General features: G+C 41.2%; 2 protein-coding genes and 1 long non-coding RNA gene across 4 annotated transcripts; all 3 read right to left on the bottom strand.

Moving 5' to 3' along the window:
* Positions 1 to 5085: 5085 nt before the first annotated feature.
* Positions 5086 to 6276, bottom strand: LOC114798737 (uncharacterized). Of its 2 annotated transcripts, XR_003751104.1 has the most exons (4): positions 6213 to 6276; positions 5688 to 6000; positions 5375 to 5574; positions 5086 to 5145 (listed from the first exon to the last, which is right to left on the bottom strand). It is a non-coding gene; the product is annotated as an uncharacterized LOC114798737 (long non-coding RNA). The 2 variants fall into 2 exon arrangements; XR_003751103.1 differs by having other exon boundaries at positions 5688 to 6259.
* Positions 6277 to 7082: 806 nt separating this feature from the next.
* atp6ap1a (ATPase H+ transporting accessory protein 1a) lies at positions 7083 to 12033 on the bottom strand. The gene is made up of 10 exons (XM_028994504.1): positions 11879 to 12033; positions 11468 to 11594; positions 11134 to 11208; positions 10858 to 11051; positions 10706 to 10746; positions 10320 to 10405; positions 9941 to 10188; positions 9811 to 9861; positions 8926 to 9163; positions 7083 to 8365 (listed from the first exon to the last, which is right to left on the bottom strand). The coding sequence occupies exons 1-10, from the start codon at positions 11995 to 11997 to the stop codon at positions 8156 to 8158; spliced, it is 1389 nt and encodes a 462-aa protein (XP_028850337.1). The 5' UTR covers positions 11998 to 12033; the 3' UTR covers positions 7083 to 8155.
* Positions 12034 to 12928: 895 nt separating this feature from the next.
* Positions 12929 to 17548, bottom strand: tafazzin (tafazzin, phospholipid-lysophospholipid transacylase). Its single transcript, XM_028994506.1, has 11 exons — positions 17415 to 17548; positions 16695 to 16852; positions 16461 to 16589; positions 16313 to 16358; positions 15007 to 15092; positions 14661 to 14741; positions 14548 to 14589; positions 14407 to 14469; positions 14082 to 14134; positions 13912 to 13989; positions 12929 to 13819 (listed from the first exon to the last, which is right to left on the bottom strand). The coding sequence occupies exons 2-11, from the start codon at positions 16804 to 16806 to the stop codon at positions 13718 to 13720; spliced, it is 792 nt and encodes a 263-aa protein (XP_028850339.1). The 5' UTR covers positions 16807 to 16852; positions 17415 to 17548; the 3' UTR covers positions 12929 to 13717.
* Positions 17549 to 17579: the final 31 nt, after the last annotated feature.

A 17579-nucleotide genomic window follows, 5' to 3' on the forward strand; every position in this document is an offset into this window, starting at 1 on the left:
ACTTACAATATGCTTTCAGGTTACCATCGATGAAGTGATCAGTTGTAGTTCATTAGGACCCCCAACTATGAATACAACCTTTTTATTCACTCTGTTGTAGATCGACAATAAGAAAGTTACAAGTTCATCTAAATATTCTCTAAAGAGGTCTTGAGCTGCCGTTTGAAAGTACTCAGTGACTGAGCTGTTCTGACCTCAAGTTCATTCCACCACCGAGGGGCCAAGATAGAGAAGAGTCTAGATGAATTTCTCAAGTCACCCCACCACCTGCTCTCTGGATCCCATCCCCTCACACCTCCTTCAGTCCATACAGTCCCTAACATAACATCTGCTCTGACACAGGTCTTAAATTCTTCCCTCACAACAGGAACATTTCCCACTGCTTTCAAACAGGCTGTCATTGCTCCCCTGCAAAACCCGTTTGTACTGGACAGCTACCGCCCAGTCTCCAACATTCCTTTTCTTCCAAAAATTATTGAAAGAGCAGTCCTAACTCAACCTTCTTAATTTCTCCATGAGCAGGATCTACTCAACCCTTTTCAATCTGGTTTCAGGAAAGGACATTCAACTAGCAATGGTGGATGATGTTCGTGCTGCAACAGCCGCCCGCAGCTGTCCATCATCTGTCCTCATCTTACTTTATCTATCTGCTGCCTTTGACACAATTAATCACAAAATCCTTCTCACCACACTTTCAGATTTAGGAATTACATGAACCGTACTAAATTGTTTCACCTCTTATCTTCAAGACAGGTCCTTCAAGGTAACATGGGGAGGTGAGACATCTGTCCTCTCTCGGGTAACTCAATATACACTTGCTCACTTGGTCACATCATCCAATCACATGGCTTTTCCTATCACTCTTACGCTGATGATACCCAGCTCTATTTGTCTTTCCCACCAGAATATTGCAACAAAAATTTCGGCCTGTCTCTCTGACATATCGGCATGGATGTCTGAGCGACACCTCCAACTGAACCTATTCAAAACCAAGATTCTGATCTTTCCGGGCAACAACTCCCCTCAGCAAAAACCTCTCAATTCAAATTGAATCGCTAATGTTAACACCCACGGAGTCTGCAAAAAGCTTGGATTGAAGACAAACTGTGTCTGAAACATCATGTTGCTGCGATCTCCAGATCCTGCAGGTTCACTCTCTACAACATTCGCAAGATTCGGCCTTTTCTCTCGCAGGCTACGCAGCTCCTCGTCCAGGCAATGGTCATCTCCAAACTCGACTACACTCTAAAAACTGCTGGGTTAAAAACAACCCAATTTGGGTTATTTTGGTAACCCAGTGCTGGGTCAAAAAGGGACCAACCCAACGCTGGGTTATTTTGACCCAACAAGTTGGGTTACACGTTTAACCCAGCATGCTGGGTTGTGATTATTAACCCAACTATTAGTTAAAAATGACTACGCTGCTGGGTTGAATGGAACCCAAAATGGGTCAGAAATTTGATATAGAAACTTGTGATTAAAATTACTAAAATAAAAACAATTATACAGCAATACATATTTCAATAATGGAATTTTATTAATGACAAAACATGTAAAAAATGTGTCCATATGAATTTAAGACTTTTTTTTTTCCATCTCCACCTCAACATTAAGACAATTTTTATGAAAATGTATCAAACTGTAGTCACAGTGTTTCTGGAATAAAGTCAGTAACAATGAATCAGATTGAAGCCAAATTAACTTTAGAAAAACACAATTTGACATGTAAATGTAATGAAAAAAAAGTTTTCTTATCATGCATAAACTAAGATATAAGAGTCATCTGTAAGAAACACACAACAAAGCAGGCATTAAGAACATCTATGCAGTAAGGATCAGATTTGGTCAAAATAAACTTGCAACTTTCCTAAAATGTGCCCTCTGTAAAAAAAAATAATAATACAATACTAGACACATCAAGCACAAGAAGAATCAGATACAAAATGAACAACTGCAAGCCTATTTGCTCTAATCACTGCAAAGTAATTGTACAACAATCAGGCATGAAGAGCTGTGCTATAAGCATAATTGTGTCTTACCCTGCTAGCTCATTCTTCAGCTTATGAACGTTTGGAGGTAGCTCACTTCTACCTTAATTTCACATTGCCTGCTGAATGAAGGTAAACGTGTTTTCAAGCACTTTGGGTGCTGCAGGTGAAGTGCGTAGGATAAGCCAAACAAGAGGCACATTGCTTGAGGTAGGTTGGTGAGTGCTTCCCTTGCCAAGTTGCCCTCTCGGTTGATGCCCAGTCTTGAGGGGTTGAGTTATGGCAATGCTGGGCTTGCTGAACTGTTGTCCTCATAATAGAGGATTCCCACTGGGATGTCCATGGAGTCTCCATAGACTCTACATAGTGCAAGAAACATGACAAAAAGAGAATATGCAGGTTAACAGCAATTTGTCTACAATCAACTGTATAGAATTATCTAATATTATAGATTTTGTAATTCAATGTGATTTTAGGCACTGTAAACAATCTATTTTGTGTGTTTATATATAGGCGTCTTTCATGTTGTGACAGTAGGTGGTATATTACACAATTTGATATTTGAATGGTACAAATGGAGAAAGGGTTTACTCACTGAACTGCTCTTGAAGAACATAGATGCATCATCTCCAAGAATTATTGGAAGTCCTCTCAGGACAAGGCATCTAATGGCTGTTGGCTCTGTGCTCTGCAAAGTGGTATAAAACACACTTGAATGTAGAACAAAGGAAATTAATCTTATATCAGTTTATTTGTCCATATAGAGAAATACCACAAGAGAACAGTTTATGTATTGAACTAACCATCAATATCATTATGAGAAGAAAAGTGAAATATCAACCCACCGTTGTGATGTAGCAGGTCAGCTAATTGCTTTTCTATCCGACCTGTTTTCCTCTTGAAATTTCCATCAAAATTGGACACAACCCATCAAGAACACCAAAGAACTCTTCTTTAAAATTTCTACCAACAATCCTGTTAAACTCCAGGTAAACCTGAAAAATATTAAATATGCTCAGTTTTGATATTCAGGCAGAGTTATTTATAACACAAATAAACCTCTCTGAACATGATGTATGTAAAACAAATAAGAAAAAAAAAAACATTAAAGGACACATCCACAAACCTGGTTTTCAGTCAAAAAAGCACTGGCCAGCTTTGGATCATCTGGTTGATGTCAGGTTCATCCTTTACAACCTCCTCTCGTCTAAGAACAAACATGATTCCTGATGCAAGCAAGGAAAGGGCTTAGTTCCTTCTTGCATAAGTTCCATATTTTAGCCTGTAATGTTTAAAAAACTGTGCTCTTCTCGCAGATAGTACTTGCATTTCCAAAGCATATTAAAGTGGCTTTAAACAAAACTAGTAGTGCAAAAAAAAAAAAAACTGGCATATGTTGAAAGTGGGTGTTTACTTTTTCAAACCTACATTGAAATAATTTGAATTCTACAAAACTGTATGTAGATAAGTAGAGCTACTCTAAAAACACATTGCTGCAAGTATCAAATGCTCACTGTTCCCTTAAGATGACCTCATAATTACATGCATGTTTCAAACTACAAATGTTCCAGCAGTTTCTAATTTGAATAGAGAAAACAACTCACCTTGTTCATCCACAAAATGGTTCTCGTTGCAGCAAGCAAAACTGCTTTTAAAAAAACTTGAAGAGAAACAGACAAATGTAGACAGAAAGGTATACTTCTAAAATACAACATTAAACCCCAAAACCCCCTTTCACGTTGTATATGCAAAATAAAGCTTACCTATCTCCGTGTGAGTGAGTACACACAAATTGCTGGCCCCAATGCAGTCGCAAGATATTAAGCATTGTTAGCATAGCAAGTGTTAGTTAGCAAGAAAAAAATTCTCCTCTGTCCTTCTACCCGCAGCTTTTGCCTCAGAATTTTTTTTCCGCCCGTCTCCTAACCCCGCGGCTTTCGCTCATAAAATAATTTTTTCGCCCTTCAGAAAAATTTTTTTTCGCCCCTCAGAAACTAAAGACGGTGCAAAGACAATGGCGGCTCCTCTCGCTGATGTCCCAGGTAGTTGACGTGACGTGCGTGCTCTCTTTCAGGTCCGCGTTCCCAACCCAGCACCGCTGGGTTACAGATCGAGACCGATTTTCAACCCAAATTGGGTTAAATCAACCCAACAACAGACTCAACCCAGCATTTGGGTTGAAAAAACAACCCAGCGTTTTTTAGAGTGTATTGTAACTCTCTCCTGGCTGGAGCCTCTGCAGTCACCATAAAACCAGATGGTCCAAAATATGGCAGCCCGTCTCATCTTCAACCAGCCGAAATACACCCATGTTACACCTCTTCTCACCTCCCTCCACTGGCTCCCGGTAGCTGCTCGCATTGAGTTCAAATCCTTGATGCTTGCCTACAGGGCTGTAAATGGAACTGCGCCCTCCTACATCAACACACTACTACCTAGCTACACTCCTGCACGCTCTCTCAGATCAGCAAACGAAAGGAGACTAAAAATTCCTTCTTCACGGGGTCTCCGATTCCAATCATGTCTGTTCTCCTTTGTTGTCCCTGGCTGGTGGAACAACCTGCCCGGCTCCATTCGACAAGCCAAGACTACTACCACCTTTAAGAAACATTTGAAAACTCACTTGTTTAAAAAGTATTTCAAACATTTACAGCATTTATCAGACGCCCTTATCCAGAGCAGCTTACAATCGGTAGTTACAGGGACAGTCTCCCCCTCGAGCAACTTAGGTTAAGTGTCTTTCTCAGGGACACAATGGTAGTAAGTGGGATTTGAACCTGGGTCTTCTGGTTCATAGCCGAGTGTGTTACCCACTAGGCTACCACCCCTCTCTAACGAGTCTAACACTAACGAGTCTATTCTTGACAAGTTAGGCCTTGTCAGCTCTTAGTTTTGTAACTCACAATCTATGGAAACTGAATGAGAATTGCTGGTGTCTTCCTCATGTAAGATGCTTTGGATAAAAGCATCTGCCAAGTAAAGTAAAGTAAAGAAAAGTAAAGTTTACCACTTGTTGGCCCCTTTGCCCTCACTTTGCGGTCCAGCTCACCCCAAACCATCTGGATTGGGTTCAGGTCCGGTGACTGTGGAGGCCAGGTCTCCACTTTTTGTTAAGTACATAACTCCACATGTGTTCATTCATAGTTTTGAAGAGAATCTACCAACGTAAATGGTCATGAAAATAAAGAAAACGCGTTGAATGAGAAGGAGTGTCCAAACTTTTGGCCTGTACTGTATGTGACGTATGATATGAAGACATTACACGTTTTTTTTTTTTACTTTTGTTGAACTTTTACGTTACATGTAATTTTATTGGCCGACTTTGATTTTCTCATATAAATGTCTACGCGGACATATGTTTGTAAGTTTAGAATAACTGAGTTTACCTTTCAGGTAGTAGCAGCGACATACACGACCACCGCGTCCACCGAGCTCCTGGTCCGAGCTCCGGGCGGCGGCGGACGCCAGGCCGATCGCGCTCCCGGTGCGCGCGCTCCCGTAGCGGCCGTGCGCGCGACAGTCCAGTCCAGCGGCGGCGCGTCATCTGCACATGTCCCCGTCCGGTCGCGGTCTGGCGCCCGGGACACTTTACAGCGGGGGGCGAGAGGGTGGAGCGACGAGCACAAAAAAAAGATTCGATCAAATGAATCAGTTTATTATGTTATTTATGGAACTCGTTCAATTCTAAAAATGTCTTACCATGCATATTTATACAACAAGGTTAGGTTTATTATTATTACAGCGTATATATATTATGTTATTTTGCTGTTTCATTTATCGAAAGATATTCCCAGGCAGGTCTTTTCCTGGAGATATGTTCTTTCTTCAGAGGCTGTGGGTGAAGGACGGATCTTCAGGTGGCTTCGCACCCATCATCTCCGGCCAGGTCTGCTTAACAGGCACACGGCTGCAGTAAAGTCGGAGGTGTTTGTTCGTCGTTGTCTGGTGTAGTCCTGGACTGAGAGTGTCCCCACTGCACCGTGGAACCTTGGCACCCTGCAGATCAGATCATCTGCCAGTGCAAGGAAGATGGGGACACAGATGCAGGAAGGAAGTGAAGAGAAGGTGCTGGAGTTGGAACATGATTACAATACTAGTATTTCAGCGCATAATAACCAATAACCACAGTAACCACAGTTGTTCGTGCTGTTTGTCGCTTCAGGACATCTATAGATTACTGTCATCTATAAAATATAAAAGAGAAGGTGAATGGATTTGAATTACGTAACGGGAGAGTTTGGACGGAACCGGGCTTCCCTCGTGCTGCTCGCTCGTTGCGAGACGGGATTCTGTTCAGTACTGAGAGTTTGATTAGAGATTATTAATTACACACGTCATTTATTTCAGTGCATTCGGCGACAAGTACAGACGTGCGTAAATACCGCCACCTGGCGGCAAAAGACGAGCAAGCGGGACTGGGAATTCGTATTTCCTCTTTACTTTACTTTACTTTATTTTGCAGACGCTTTTATCCAATATTTCCTCAAAATATGCTACAGAATTACAGTGTCCCATATCACGTTTCTATTTTCTCTACATACCAATAATAAGAGCCCTCATTCCAGCTTTGTACAAAACATTTTTACTGGTAAATGCTAGGAATTAAAGAATAATACGATTCATTTATGAATCTATGTCCTATGCAATGGACATCGTGGTTTAATGTATATTTTAATTGCTGTTCTCTGATAGTGTGTCATTAGAGACATCAATTTGCCTTTTATGACCAAGGAAAAGTAATCACAGAGAGCAGTATATATGAACTCAGTATGTTGCAACATGAATTAAATTTAATTCAAGGTCAAAGTTCAAGAGGCCTACAACATTTTTATGATGGGTCTATGGTGTATTTAAAACCTTAAAATGCCTAAACAGTCGTGGGATTGAATTATGTCGGGGAGTGGGCGGTCTCTTCCTTCCTTCCAGAGAATGTGAGAATGTGTTGCCAGGTAACGGTCAGCCCAAAACTGAACACTGACCAAGGTTCCATTGCCGGACGCTGTGTTACTTGTTTGTAAAAATGAGATTATGGGATTATGACACGTTACACAATTACTGGCTTTGTGCAAAATACAAACAAGTTCACAACTTAGACATGTTTCACACTTTTATTGAACTTTTCACAACACTTTCAAAAAGATCAAGTAAGAGAAACTATATATTAATTTTCCAAGAACTTATTCTTACTCTACATATAGCTTCATAAATTCAGTCATAAATCATACCACAGCAATACACAACATGACAATATCTGGTGAGAACAATTCACAGTATTAAAACATTCAGGTCCCGTGACAATATCCCTCGACAACTTCAGTGCACAATAAAAGCTCTCCCTTTCAAATGAATACTTCCCTTAAATCATCATCATCATCACACAGACAAACACGACCAGGCTAAATCGCTAAATCAGCAGCTACTGTAAACACTCAACAAAACACAGGTCAAATAAATAATTAAATAGTCATATACATACTTTTTAAATAGGCATTTCATATTTACACAGAAAACTGCACTATACAGACAGCCAAAAAAAAAACAAAAAGGTCAATGTAAACAAAGAGGTGTATAAATTCTACATGGAAACTGAAGCGATCAGTTTTTCCCCAAATATGCCTCTGATTATTTACGTTTGCTACACATAATTGAATGTCCACGCCATGAAAATGTAAACTGGGACTAACCACATGCATTTTGTTCTATAAAAACGCAATGAGTCATACTTCAAAAGGCTTCAAGGCTGAAACTTTTACAACCTAAATTATTTAAATTATTCTTCATGAAATGGAATTTTGAAAAAAAATAACATTTCAGTGTTTGCCCAGTCTGTGTAAGACACTAACAGAACAAACCACTTCAGGGTGGAAACCACTACACTCATAGGTAAATACCAGTAAAATGCTTCTGTTCCCTTCTTAAAATACCCTCAAAAACCACAGAGGACTGGTTTCCATGGTGAGGATGGAACAAAGAAAAAAAAAAAAAAAAAAGGAATATGCAGCCTTATTATACAAACACAGAAAATCCAAACAAAAAACTGTTCATTAAAGATGATGGAATGTGGTCAATAGGGGTGAAATCGTTTCAGTTCTACTGAGAGAATGGACAAAACTAATCAGACCAAATGGAAGGACACCTAAGTGTCTGGTGGCATGTTATGAGGGTCACTACTCTGTCTGGGGTACAGAGATGGCTGGGCCCTTGGGGTCATCAAAGCGGTCCATTGTGCGCAGCTGCAAAATCATGTGGAGGCCGTAGGTGAGGATCAGCACCATAAGCAAAGAGGTGAACAGCCCCATCCAGATCCCAGGCGTGAAGAAGCTCGCACAGTCACTGGCATAAGAGAAGTCCTGTCCAGTCACATTAAAGCCCTGGATCTGGGATCGGAGACAGAAATGGGAAGGGGAATAAGAAGAAGCAGGAATCATTTAGGTCAGTGGTGCCAAACTCACAACCTGCAGGCCACATCCGGCGAGATCAGTTTTTTATAGATCTATTATTATGGACCTGGTGATATGAAGCGCTGATAACATACAAACTACAGATCCCATAATGCTGTGCACACTTTGCTGACATAAAAACTGCTCCTGTTCAGATTCTGCTGCAGTGTACAGATCGCGTTTGGCAAGGAATCTCAAGCACTGCATTATGGGATCTGTATTTTGTGTGTTATGAGCACTTCAAATCGCCGGGCCATAATAAAAGATCTATATAAAATGACCTCACAAGAAGCGGCTATGGACATCATTGACAGCTCTGACACCACCTACTTCCTCCTTCTGGATGATTTAAACTCCCTCTTGTCAATCAAAACAGGTCTAGTTGCAGCCCAGCATCAATGACCCGCCTTTCTCCTCCTCTTCCCTCCATTTTTTTTTTGATTTGTGCAGTACACATTGTACACATGTCATGATGTCACTATGCTGGGAATCAGTACCTGAAAGTCATCGAAGGAAAGCCTCCACTGGTTGGCGCGGTCCTTGTCCGAGTGTGGAAATAGCTGAGCGTAGCGGAAGCTGCTGACTGACTCGCAGCGGTAGGAGTACTCGGCAGGGGCGTAGACATAGCGGCTGGCGTTGAAGGTGGCTTTCTGGCCGTCATATTCCAGCACCACCTGGTCCATCGTGAACCAGCGGCGGGCAGAGACCTTGTAATGACGCTGGCTCATGGCAAAGCTGCAGACAGGAGGTAACACGGAACACTAATAAACTCTCATTCAGATTTTTTTTAAAGGTCCCATGACATGAAAATGTGACTAAGGGATTAACAGGAATACGAGTTCCCCGAGCCTGTCTATGGTCCTGCAGTGGCTAGAAATGGCAATAGGTGTAAAGAGTCATTCTGCTTCACCACTAAGAGACTGGCAGATAATTTTCCATCCCACCCTTAAAAAGTAACTCCACTGACCGTCGTGTCTTCCAAACGTGTGAAGCATTGCAGTTACTCTGTAACTGGATGGAAAAATGAGCACAAATGTACTTTTTGAGTTCAGTCACGTGAGACTCTGAAGTCGCTTCATTTGATTTTTTTCACCGACACGACTTCCTGTTTGTGCCAAACATTGTGGTTGGTGAATGATGTTGATGACGGCATTTCCGCGAATGCCCACTCAACTTCTATACCCCGCTCTCCTCCTTGTCCTGCCTCTCTCCTCCTCATTAGCATTTAAAGCTACAGACACCAATCTCATTGTGGGACTGGCTAAAAGCGACTTCATATACAATAACACCAAAATAAAGGCAAAAAAAAATGTCACGGGACCTTTAAATACTATCGTATGTTCGTGAGTACACATAAATTATGTTTCAAAGTCTGTCCTTACATGAGTTTGAAAGAACGGAAGTTCAGAACATTTTCATAGTTCAGCACCAGCCTGGAGAAATGAGATATAGTTACATGTTATGGGGTGTTCCTCATCAGCTTCAGCAGGACATTCATCATCTCTTTCTCACCTTGAGTGGCTGGCATTACAGAAAGAGCCACTGAGTTTGACACGGCTGGACTCCCCAAAGGTCATAGGGGCGAGGTCGTGCCTCTCCCACTTTCCTGAGCGCAACAGTTCGACGTTGAGGTTCTCCGCCCACAGGAGGATACAGGTGGAGCCCTTCTCCTGGAACTCCACCGGGGGGGAAATTTTCTGACGAGACTGCAGCAGGGAGCGGCCAACTGAGTGAAGGGACAATGGAACATCTTCAATAGTCTGAGAGGGAAAGAAAAACGACACAAAAATCAAACATTTAGCACATTACTTATTAATGACTGCAAATATAAAAAAAAAAATACCACACCGAGATGACAAATGACACACCAGTGAAATCAGAAGCTGCTTACCCGTGAAGCACTTAGTGCCGTGTAGACAGCCGTGTAGGGTACAGATTGGCTGTTCATGATGTTCATAACCTGACCAATCACATCATCTGTGGTAAATAGAATAGTTCACATTCAAATCATTATAAAAGCACAACGTCAAAACACTAATAAGACACAACTGGCTTGAAATCATTCAAAAAAATGTATACAAAAAAAAATTAGATCCTATAAATAATTACAGTAAGTACATTTACACTCATATATAATTATCAGTAACTACCAGCAGCCCATCTGAGCACTACGTGGAGGTGGGTGACATGCTTAAAACAAAAATATTGCAGCTTTAGGACAAAATGAAACTGGAATGGGGGGAAAAAAAAAAAAAAAAAAAAACCTATAAAACTCACCATTTCCACTGAGCACATCTTTGGTTGACATCATGTCAACACTGCCATAGAAAAGACAAGAAAGATGACAATTCAGCCATTTGATACAAAGTTTTGACAATAAAACATAGGATTCCATCTGTGCCACTCGTGCAAGCAAGAAGAAACTTTACCCAGTGCCGTAAGGCAAACGGAAAACCAGCAGGGTGGCTACGGAAGCATTGAGACGGAGCTGTGCGAGGGTCTCCGGGTCCATGTAAAGCGGAGACGTGTCCAGCTGCTCCTGCAGAAGCCCGGTAACCTCTCCAGTGGCCAAGCTGTCCACAGCCGGCAACACCAGAGACGTTGTGGAGGACTGCAGTGCTGCCTGGATATTACACGGAACACCACGTGCGTGTAAAAAGGACCTTACCAGCAAGAAATGGGACAACTTAAAAGTGATAACTTACTTCAAGGTTTGTGAAGGAACTGTCCTGCTTGTTGCCAAACACGCCGCCATACATAGTGAAGTCGTCCACACTCAACTGAACAAAGCAAAAGCACCAGGTATAAGACACCCACACGCTCAACTCAAACTAACAATGACCGAACGTCCCAGGTTCAAACCCCCTGTGTCCCCCAGCAGGACACTTAACCCTGAGTGTCTCGCGGGGGACTCTCCCTGTCACTACTGAGCGCAAGGCGCTCTGAATGAGGGCGTGTGGTAAACAAGGATAAATCTGAGCGCTGTGTGGAAGGTTGTCGCCGAGATAAAAGTGACATTTAGAGGGAGGCAGGCCATACTCGCTCCTGCATGAAGAGCAGCACGTTGTGCGGGGAGGAGCTCAGCGCGGCCCGCAGGTAGGACTCCAGCTGGTCGCCCGAAACGACGTGGCCCGCCGCCGGAGGGCTCGGAGATGTCGTCGCGGAGCTGGAAACGCAGGGTGACAGTAAGCGGGACGCATTTATCTTGCGGGTGACAGTGCACCACACTTCAATATTAAACGACATTTTACAGATGTACAACTTGAGCAAATTCTACATATAAACCCGCGCGTTGCCCGTGAAATAAACACAAAGAAAGACATTTAATAATCTGAAATACTTTTGAATGACAAAATGTCAGCCGTACAGTCGGGCTGCTAATGCTAACGTTAGCACGGAGCAACAGCGGCTCCGTTCGCCGGCGCTTATCGACATTTCCCCGGTCTTTACCCTTCGCTGGACCACATAATCAGCGGCACTTGCTCGGCACATCTCCCCAGGGCCGAAAAAGTCAACAAAACAGCTAAAGCGGCCGTGCAGCCGCGACCGGGAACCTTCATGTCCGCCATCTCCGTGACTCCGAGTGACGTGTTGTGAGCGGCGGTCACGTGACCCGGCTCTGACGACGACGTGTGTGAAAGCAGCCAAGCAACGAATAATGGCGTTAAATCGTATCTTCGCAATAGATGCAATTAAATAGTGCATAATATAAATCAGTAAATGCTACAATAATCCAATTATACAACTAAAAATTAAACAGTTTTACGATAAGAAAGGCAATTAATATACATTACACTAACAAATATTAATAAACTATGCCAGTAATATAATGTAATATAGTATAGTATAGACTTCAGTGTAAACACTAAAATTAAATTCTTGGACATCTTAAAAGGTTGCAACCAATATAATTAATACAACGTAATATACTATTAAATTCAACAGCTGTATTGTCTAATTTTTATCAAATAAAATAAAAATCCAGAAAATATAAAGAAATTGACCTACACAAACTGTCAACAAGAGGGGAGATAAATCTGTATTCCTCTAGGGAACATGCTGTAACTCTTGGATTTGTCAACTCTGAGCTCTGTGGAGTTTTAAATAGATGTTAGACTCAGTCTTCTAAAGACTATTTAACTCTTCCTGAAAGCAGCTGAAAAAAATATATTATCATAATTTCAACTTCATTATTTACAAAAACATGCCTGTTTTTAATATACTAAAACTATGATCAGGAAAAGGTTTTAGTAAATTTTTTTCTTTGTCTTTTATAGCATAGAAATTGAATTTAACTAAATAAATCACAATTAGATATTACTGTCAGAAATGAAATATTATTAATCTATTTTCTAAATGCACCGATTCCATTCAAGAGCAGGGACGGGTGGTGTACCAACGAGTGGAGGCATGGCCAACCCTGGACAAGACAATCAATGCTAGCAAAGAGTAATCAAAATTCATTTAAAAAGATAAATAAAAACTAGACAAATACAACAATTTGATTTTAAATACTTCATAATTAAACAGAGCAAGATATTAAATACAACTAAACACTACCAACAATTCCTGTCTAAAATATTGCTTTGTTTCATTTAAAAAGAAAAGAAAAAGGTTTCTTTTTTTTATTTGGACAAAAGTGGAATCCCATTAAGGCATAAATGTGTGGCACATTAAATGCAATAGAGAATTCTGCTACACTAATTTAAATCTAATAAAAAAAACAGTTACATACTGGAGCACACATTATTCATACAGAGCACGTTGTTTTCTTGAGTTTATAATAGTACTTCTGATTGTACCCATTCTGATTTAATACCTTGTCACATGCCACAGTGGTTATTGCTTACATTAACTCAAAACTGCAATGTAACGGTATGTAAACACCAGAAGACAGTTGCATTCTAGGCAACCCAGTTGCCCAAAAGCAATCCTTTTTAAAGCGTTGCATATCTGTGCTGTTTAAAACAGGTAGTGGGATCACAGCAGAAAATGTGGTCCATATAAAAAAAGCTGATTCTTGTCAATGCATTCCCTGAAATCTTCAGTTAAAAACTGACACAGACCCATAAACATACATAGCAGGGCTGTCATTATTCGGTCATAATTTACATATATGTAAAGTAGTAGAAGTCAGGCACACTGAAACAAATAGTCATCCCAACTAGAGTGAGATGCTCAGTATTCTCCGATCAGAGATCCAGTTAACAGAAGAAACCAGACCCACATTTTCCTCTTAAAAGACAAGCATCTAAACAAGCATCCAGTCCAAGGTTGCAGCCTCAGGGTTCATCCACTTTTCTGTAACCTCTGGTGAAGAGCCTCTGCTTGGGATTTCAAGATGCGGAACTCCTCTTGAATGAAATCTGTTAGGGTTTTCCTCATTTCTACCTGAAAATGTATTGCAGTATAAATGTGAGCCTGAAATTCTGCATCCTAACTGAGGTTCCAAGACTCAAACCAGAAAAAACATGTCCTCTCACCGGGCTTTTGTTTTCTGCTCTTAGTGATTCCACAAGATTCTTAACAGTAAATGGCTTCCCCACTAATACCGTAATTTTCTGCCAATAGAAAGCTCAGGTACTTAAAAGCAACACACAAGTAAACCACGTTAGGAAATAAGACCCTGCTTGGCCATGTGGAATGCACACACCTGTCCTGTTTTTGGTATGTAAGGACTTTCATTTGGAAGAACATCATTCATGCCTGAAAAGCAAGAAGTTCAGAAGGACCTCAAAAAGAAGCACTTACAGTGGGTACGGAAAAACACTGAAATGTTGACATTTTGCACATTGAAAAAACTGACATTTCACAGTGTAATAAGGGGCCAAATACTTTCTGTACCCACTGAAATAATACAAAATACTAGACAAAATGGACAAGGTTTAAAATTGTAAGATTATATTATAGTTTTAATCAGTACCATTTTAAAAGAAGTCATGGTTAACATGAATACATAACATGAATTTGTAACTCACCAACATGCCACATAGGTAAAATTACAGGGTGAAGCGTACATTCAGCTATCAACCTTCCCACCCCTAAGGGAAAATGTGTTCAATCAAATTCTATTTGCACTAATTCTAATGCAATCTATGTGTACAGAGATGGCAACTTACCCCATTTTAGCCTAATGTACTCCTGGGTCATGTTAATTTTTCCTGGAACACAAAGTATCATTAACTGTTTATAATTATATCACAAAAGTTGCCACATGCATATTAACTTCTACCTTCAGGGAATATGTGGACCCATTCTCCTCTATTGAGTTTTTCAATGAGGAAGTCCATGCCTTTCTGATACACTCCATCCCCTGCAATACAACCCAGAGCCACTGAAATACAAGACTTCATCCAAACAGGACAAAATGGTGGTATAAATACTGCTTTCTGATCATTTCATAACTGACTACAATTGATAGTTTCTCTGTTTTTTTTTAATGCAACTTTACTTAATCATACAAATACATATTCCATGTACCAAAGGCATGCATGCTTGTCCAGAAACTGGTATTTGGTAGTACATGCTGTACTTTGAGGAGGAGGAGGAGGAGGGGGTTGCATGAGGAGGATTCTTACCTCGACACACAGGCACACACTTCCCTCTGCTAAAAAAACTTGAGTGGATCTCCTTGGTAAAGCAGATATCAGAAGCAGTGGGTGTCCTGTGGGCACAGCAGCACAGGAAAGTAAAAGAGACAGCACAGCCTAGACAGAGAGAGTCAGAGATGTTACACAACTGCTCAATCCAGCTAAAGAACATCTCGCCTTATTTCGGAAACTTAGCAGGGTTGGGCCTGGCTAGTCCTTGGATGAGACTACCTGGGAAAACCAGGCGCTGTAAGTCATTCTGTCCTGCTGATTGAGTTAGAATAGCAGAATGGATGATTTAAAAGGAAAGAGATGCTTGAAATCATTATTCTTCCTTGCTTAACCATGGTTATCTGTAATGAAACATGTGCAGTCATCATTCGCTGCATAAAAGTTCTTCTCAGGCAAAAATATTGCATCAACCATTTATCAGATCATCAAAATCGTCATGGAGAAAAGTTCAAGGTACCCAAGAAAGTCCAGCAAGTACCAGGAACGTCTCCTAAAGATGATTCAGCTGCGGGATCGGGGTTCCACCAGTGCAGAGCTTGCTCAGGAATGGCAGCAGGTTGGTGTGAATTCATCTGCACTCACAGTGAGGTGAAGACTTGAGGAGGACGGCCTGGTGTCAAGAAGGGCAGCAAAGAAACCACTTCTCTCCAAGAAAAACATCAAGGACAGACTGATATTTTGCAAAAAGTAAAGGAATTGAAATGCTGAGGACTGGGGTAACGCCATTTTCTCTGATGAAGCCCCTTTCCGACTGTTTGGGGCATCTGAAAAATGATTGTCTGGAGAAGAAAAGGTGAGCACGACCATCAGTCCTGTCTCTTTCCAACAGTAAAGCATCCTGAGACCATTCATGTGTGGGGTTGCTTCTCATCCAAGGGATTGGGCCCACTCACAGAACACAGCCATGAATAAACCAAAACATTCTCCGACAGCAACTCCAAGCACTGATTATGAAGGAATGGGTCGCTATCAGTCCAGATTTGGCCCAGAAGTTGATTGTCAGCATGCCGAGGTTAATTGCAGAGGTCTTAAAATATTGACTCTTTGCATAAACTTAATGTAATTGTTGAAAAATGCTTGTAATTATACTTGAATACGCCAGAAACAACTGACCTAAAAAAAAATATCAGACCTAAAAAACTGTGAAACTAGTATTTGTCACTTTCAAAACTTTTGGCCACAACTGTAGATTCAGAATAAATAAACACAAACACCAATGAATGAACAGGTTTCCTAGTTTTGATACCACCCAATCAGTGACACAGTGTTTCCTACAACTTACCATCTCATCCTGTTACAGTTCCAGAGCTGCCGAAGCTTGAGCACCCCTAAAACAAGAGAAGGAGCCTTTACAAGTAAATGACAATATCAGCCCTGGGAGTTTAGAACGTCTGAAACGTCCAGTGGAACAAGTGGAAGTGCTCTCTCACCCCAGATATGTGGATCATCCATGCAGGACTGGTGGTTGGACAGTGTAATGAGGGGTGTGTTCTGTGGCCGCTGATCAACCAGATCCAGGAGGACATTTTGATTGTGTACAGTCAAACAGTTGAAGTACTCTGTTGGCAGACAAAATGGAACAGAGCAGCAAAATAACAGTAGAATAATCTATAACATACTAATCACTGATTATTTATAACAGAATGGTATCACGGTAAACGCACTGGTCCAGAAGTAACTGTAGGATCCCACCATGCCCATGACCAGGGAACTAGAGACCTTCCAACCCAAGCGAGGGCTTGATGGGAATGGCCACTTCACCTCCAAGGGCATCATGACAAAATAAAATGCTTCATCCAGTCCAGAGGGGTGCAGAACAGATCTAAGTAGATATATAACAGACAGACCCAAACATTAGTATTATTCTGAGAATTTTTTTATAATACAAGCCATTTATTGCGGAGGAGACCCATTTTTCTACCAGAAAATCACAAAGAAGAGGGAAACAGGTCACATTTATGAGTTCTAGTGGCACTGCCGTTCTAGTAATTCTTAGAGAATTATAGTACTTAGTGGAGGCAGATGAGCAAATAAACTCATTCAAGGAACCTTAATGTACAGATAATGTAATAAGGCTCATTTTAGAACTCCCCTTAACGTCAAAAAGGAAATGAAATGTCAGCGGACGTCACGCTGTCCGAGGTCAAATGTTAAAAAAGCTACCGGATACTACAGCAACGAGACACTGCTACAGGGAGGCTGCTGCAAACAAAATACAGTAACAATATGCACACAATTTACAGCCATTCGCCAACGTCAAATTAAACAAGACACGCCTCGCCAGCCATGACAGAAGACAGAAGGCACGCTAGCCGGCTAGCTGCTAAAAGCATTTCCATTTATGTGATGTTCGAAAAAACGAACTACACGTATTCCCCCCTCACCTTTCTCCTGTCTGACACGCAGAGAACTCTTAACACCGGAAGTGATTCAATGAACTTTAACCTTTCCGTGGTCTTTGGAAATTGTAGTCCAATGTGTGACAATTGGGCAATATATCTCTGAAAAGTAGGGGTTTATAAGCGCCCAGACACATTATTACAGACACA

The sequence above is a fragment of the Denticeps clupeoides genome, chromosome 10, assembly GCF_900700375.1.
Source record: "Denticeps clupeoides chromosome 10, fDenClu1.1, whole genome shotgun sequence".
NCBI classification, from domain to species: Eukaryota; Metazoa; Chordata; class Actinopteri; order Clupeiformes; family Denticipitidae; genus Denticeps; species Denticeps clupeoides.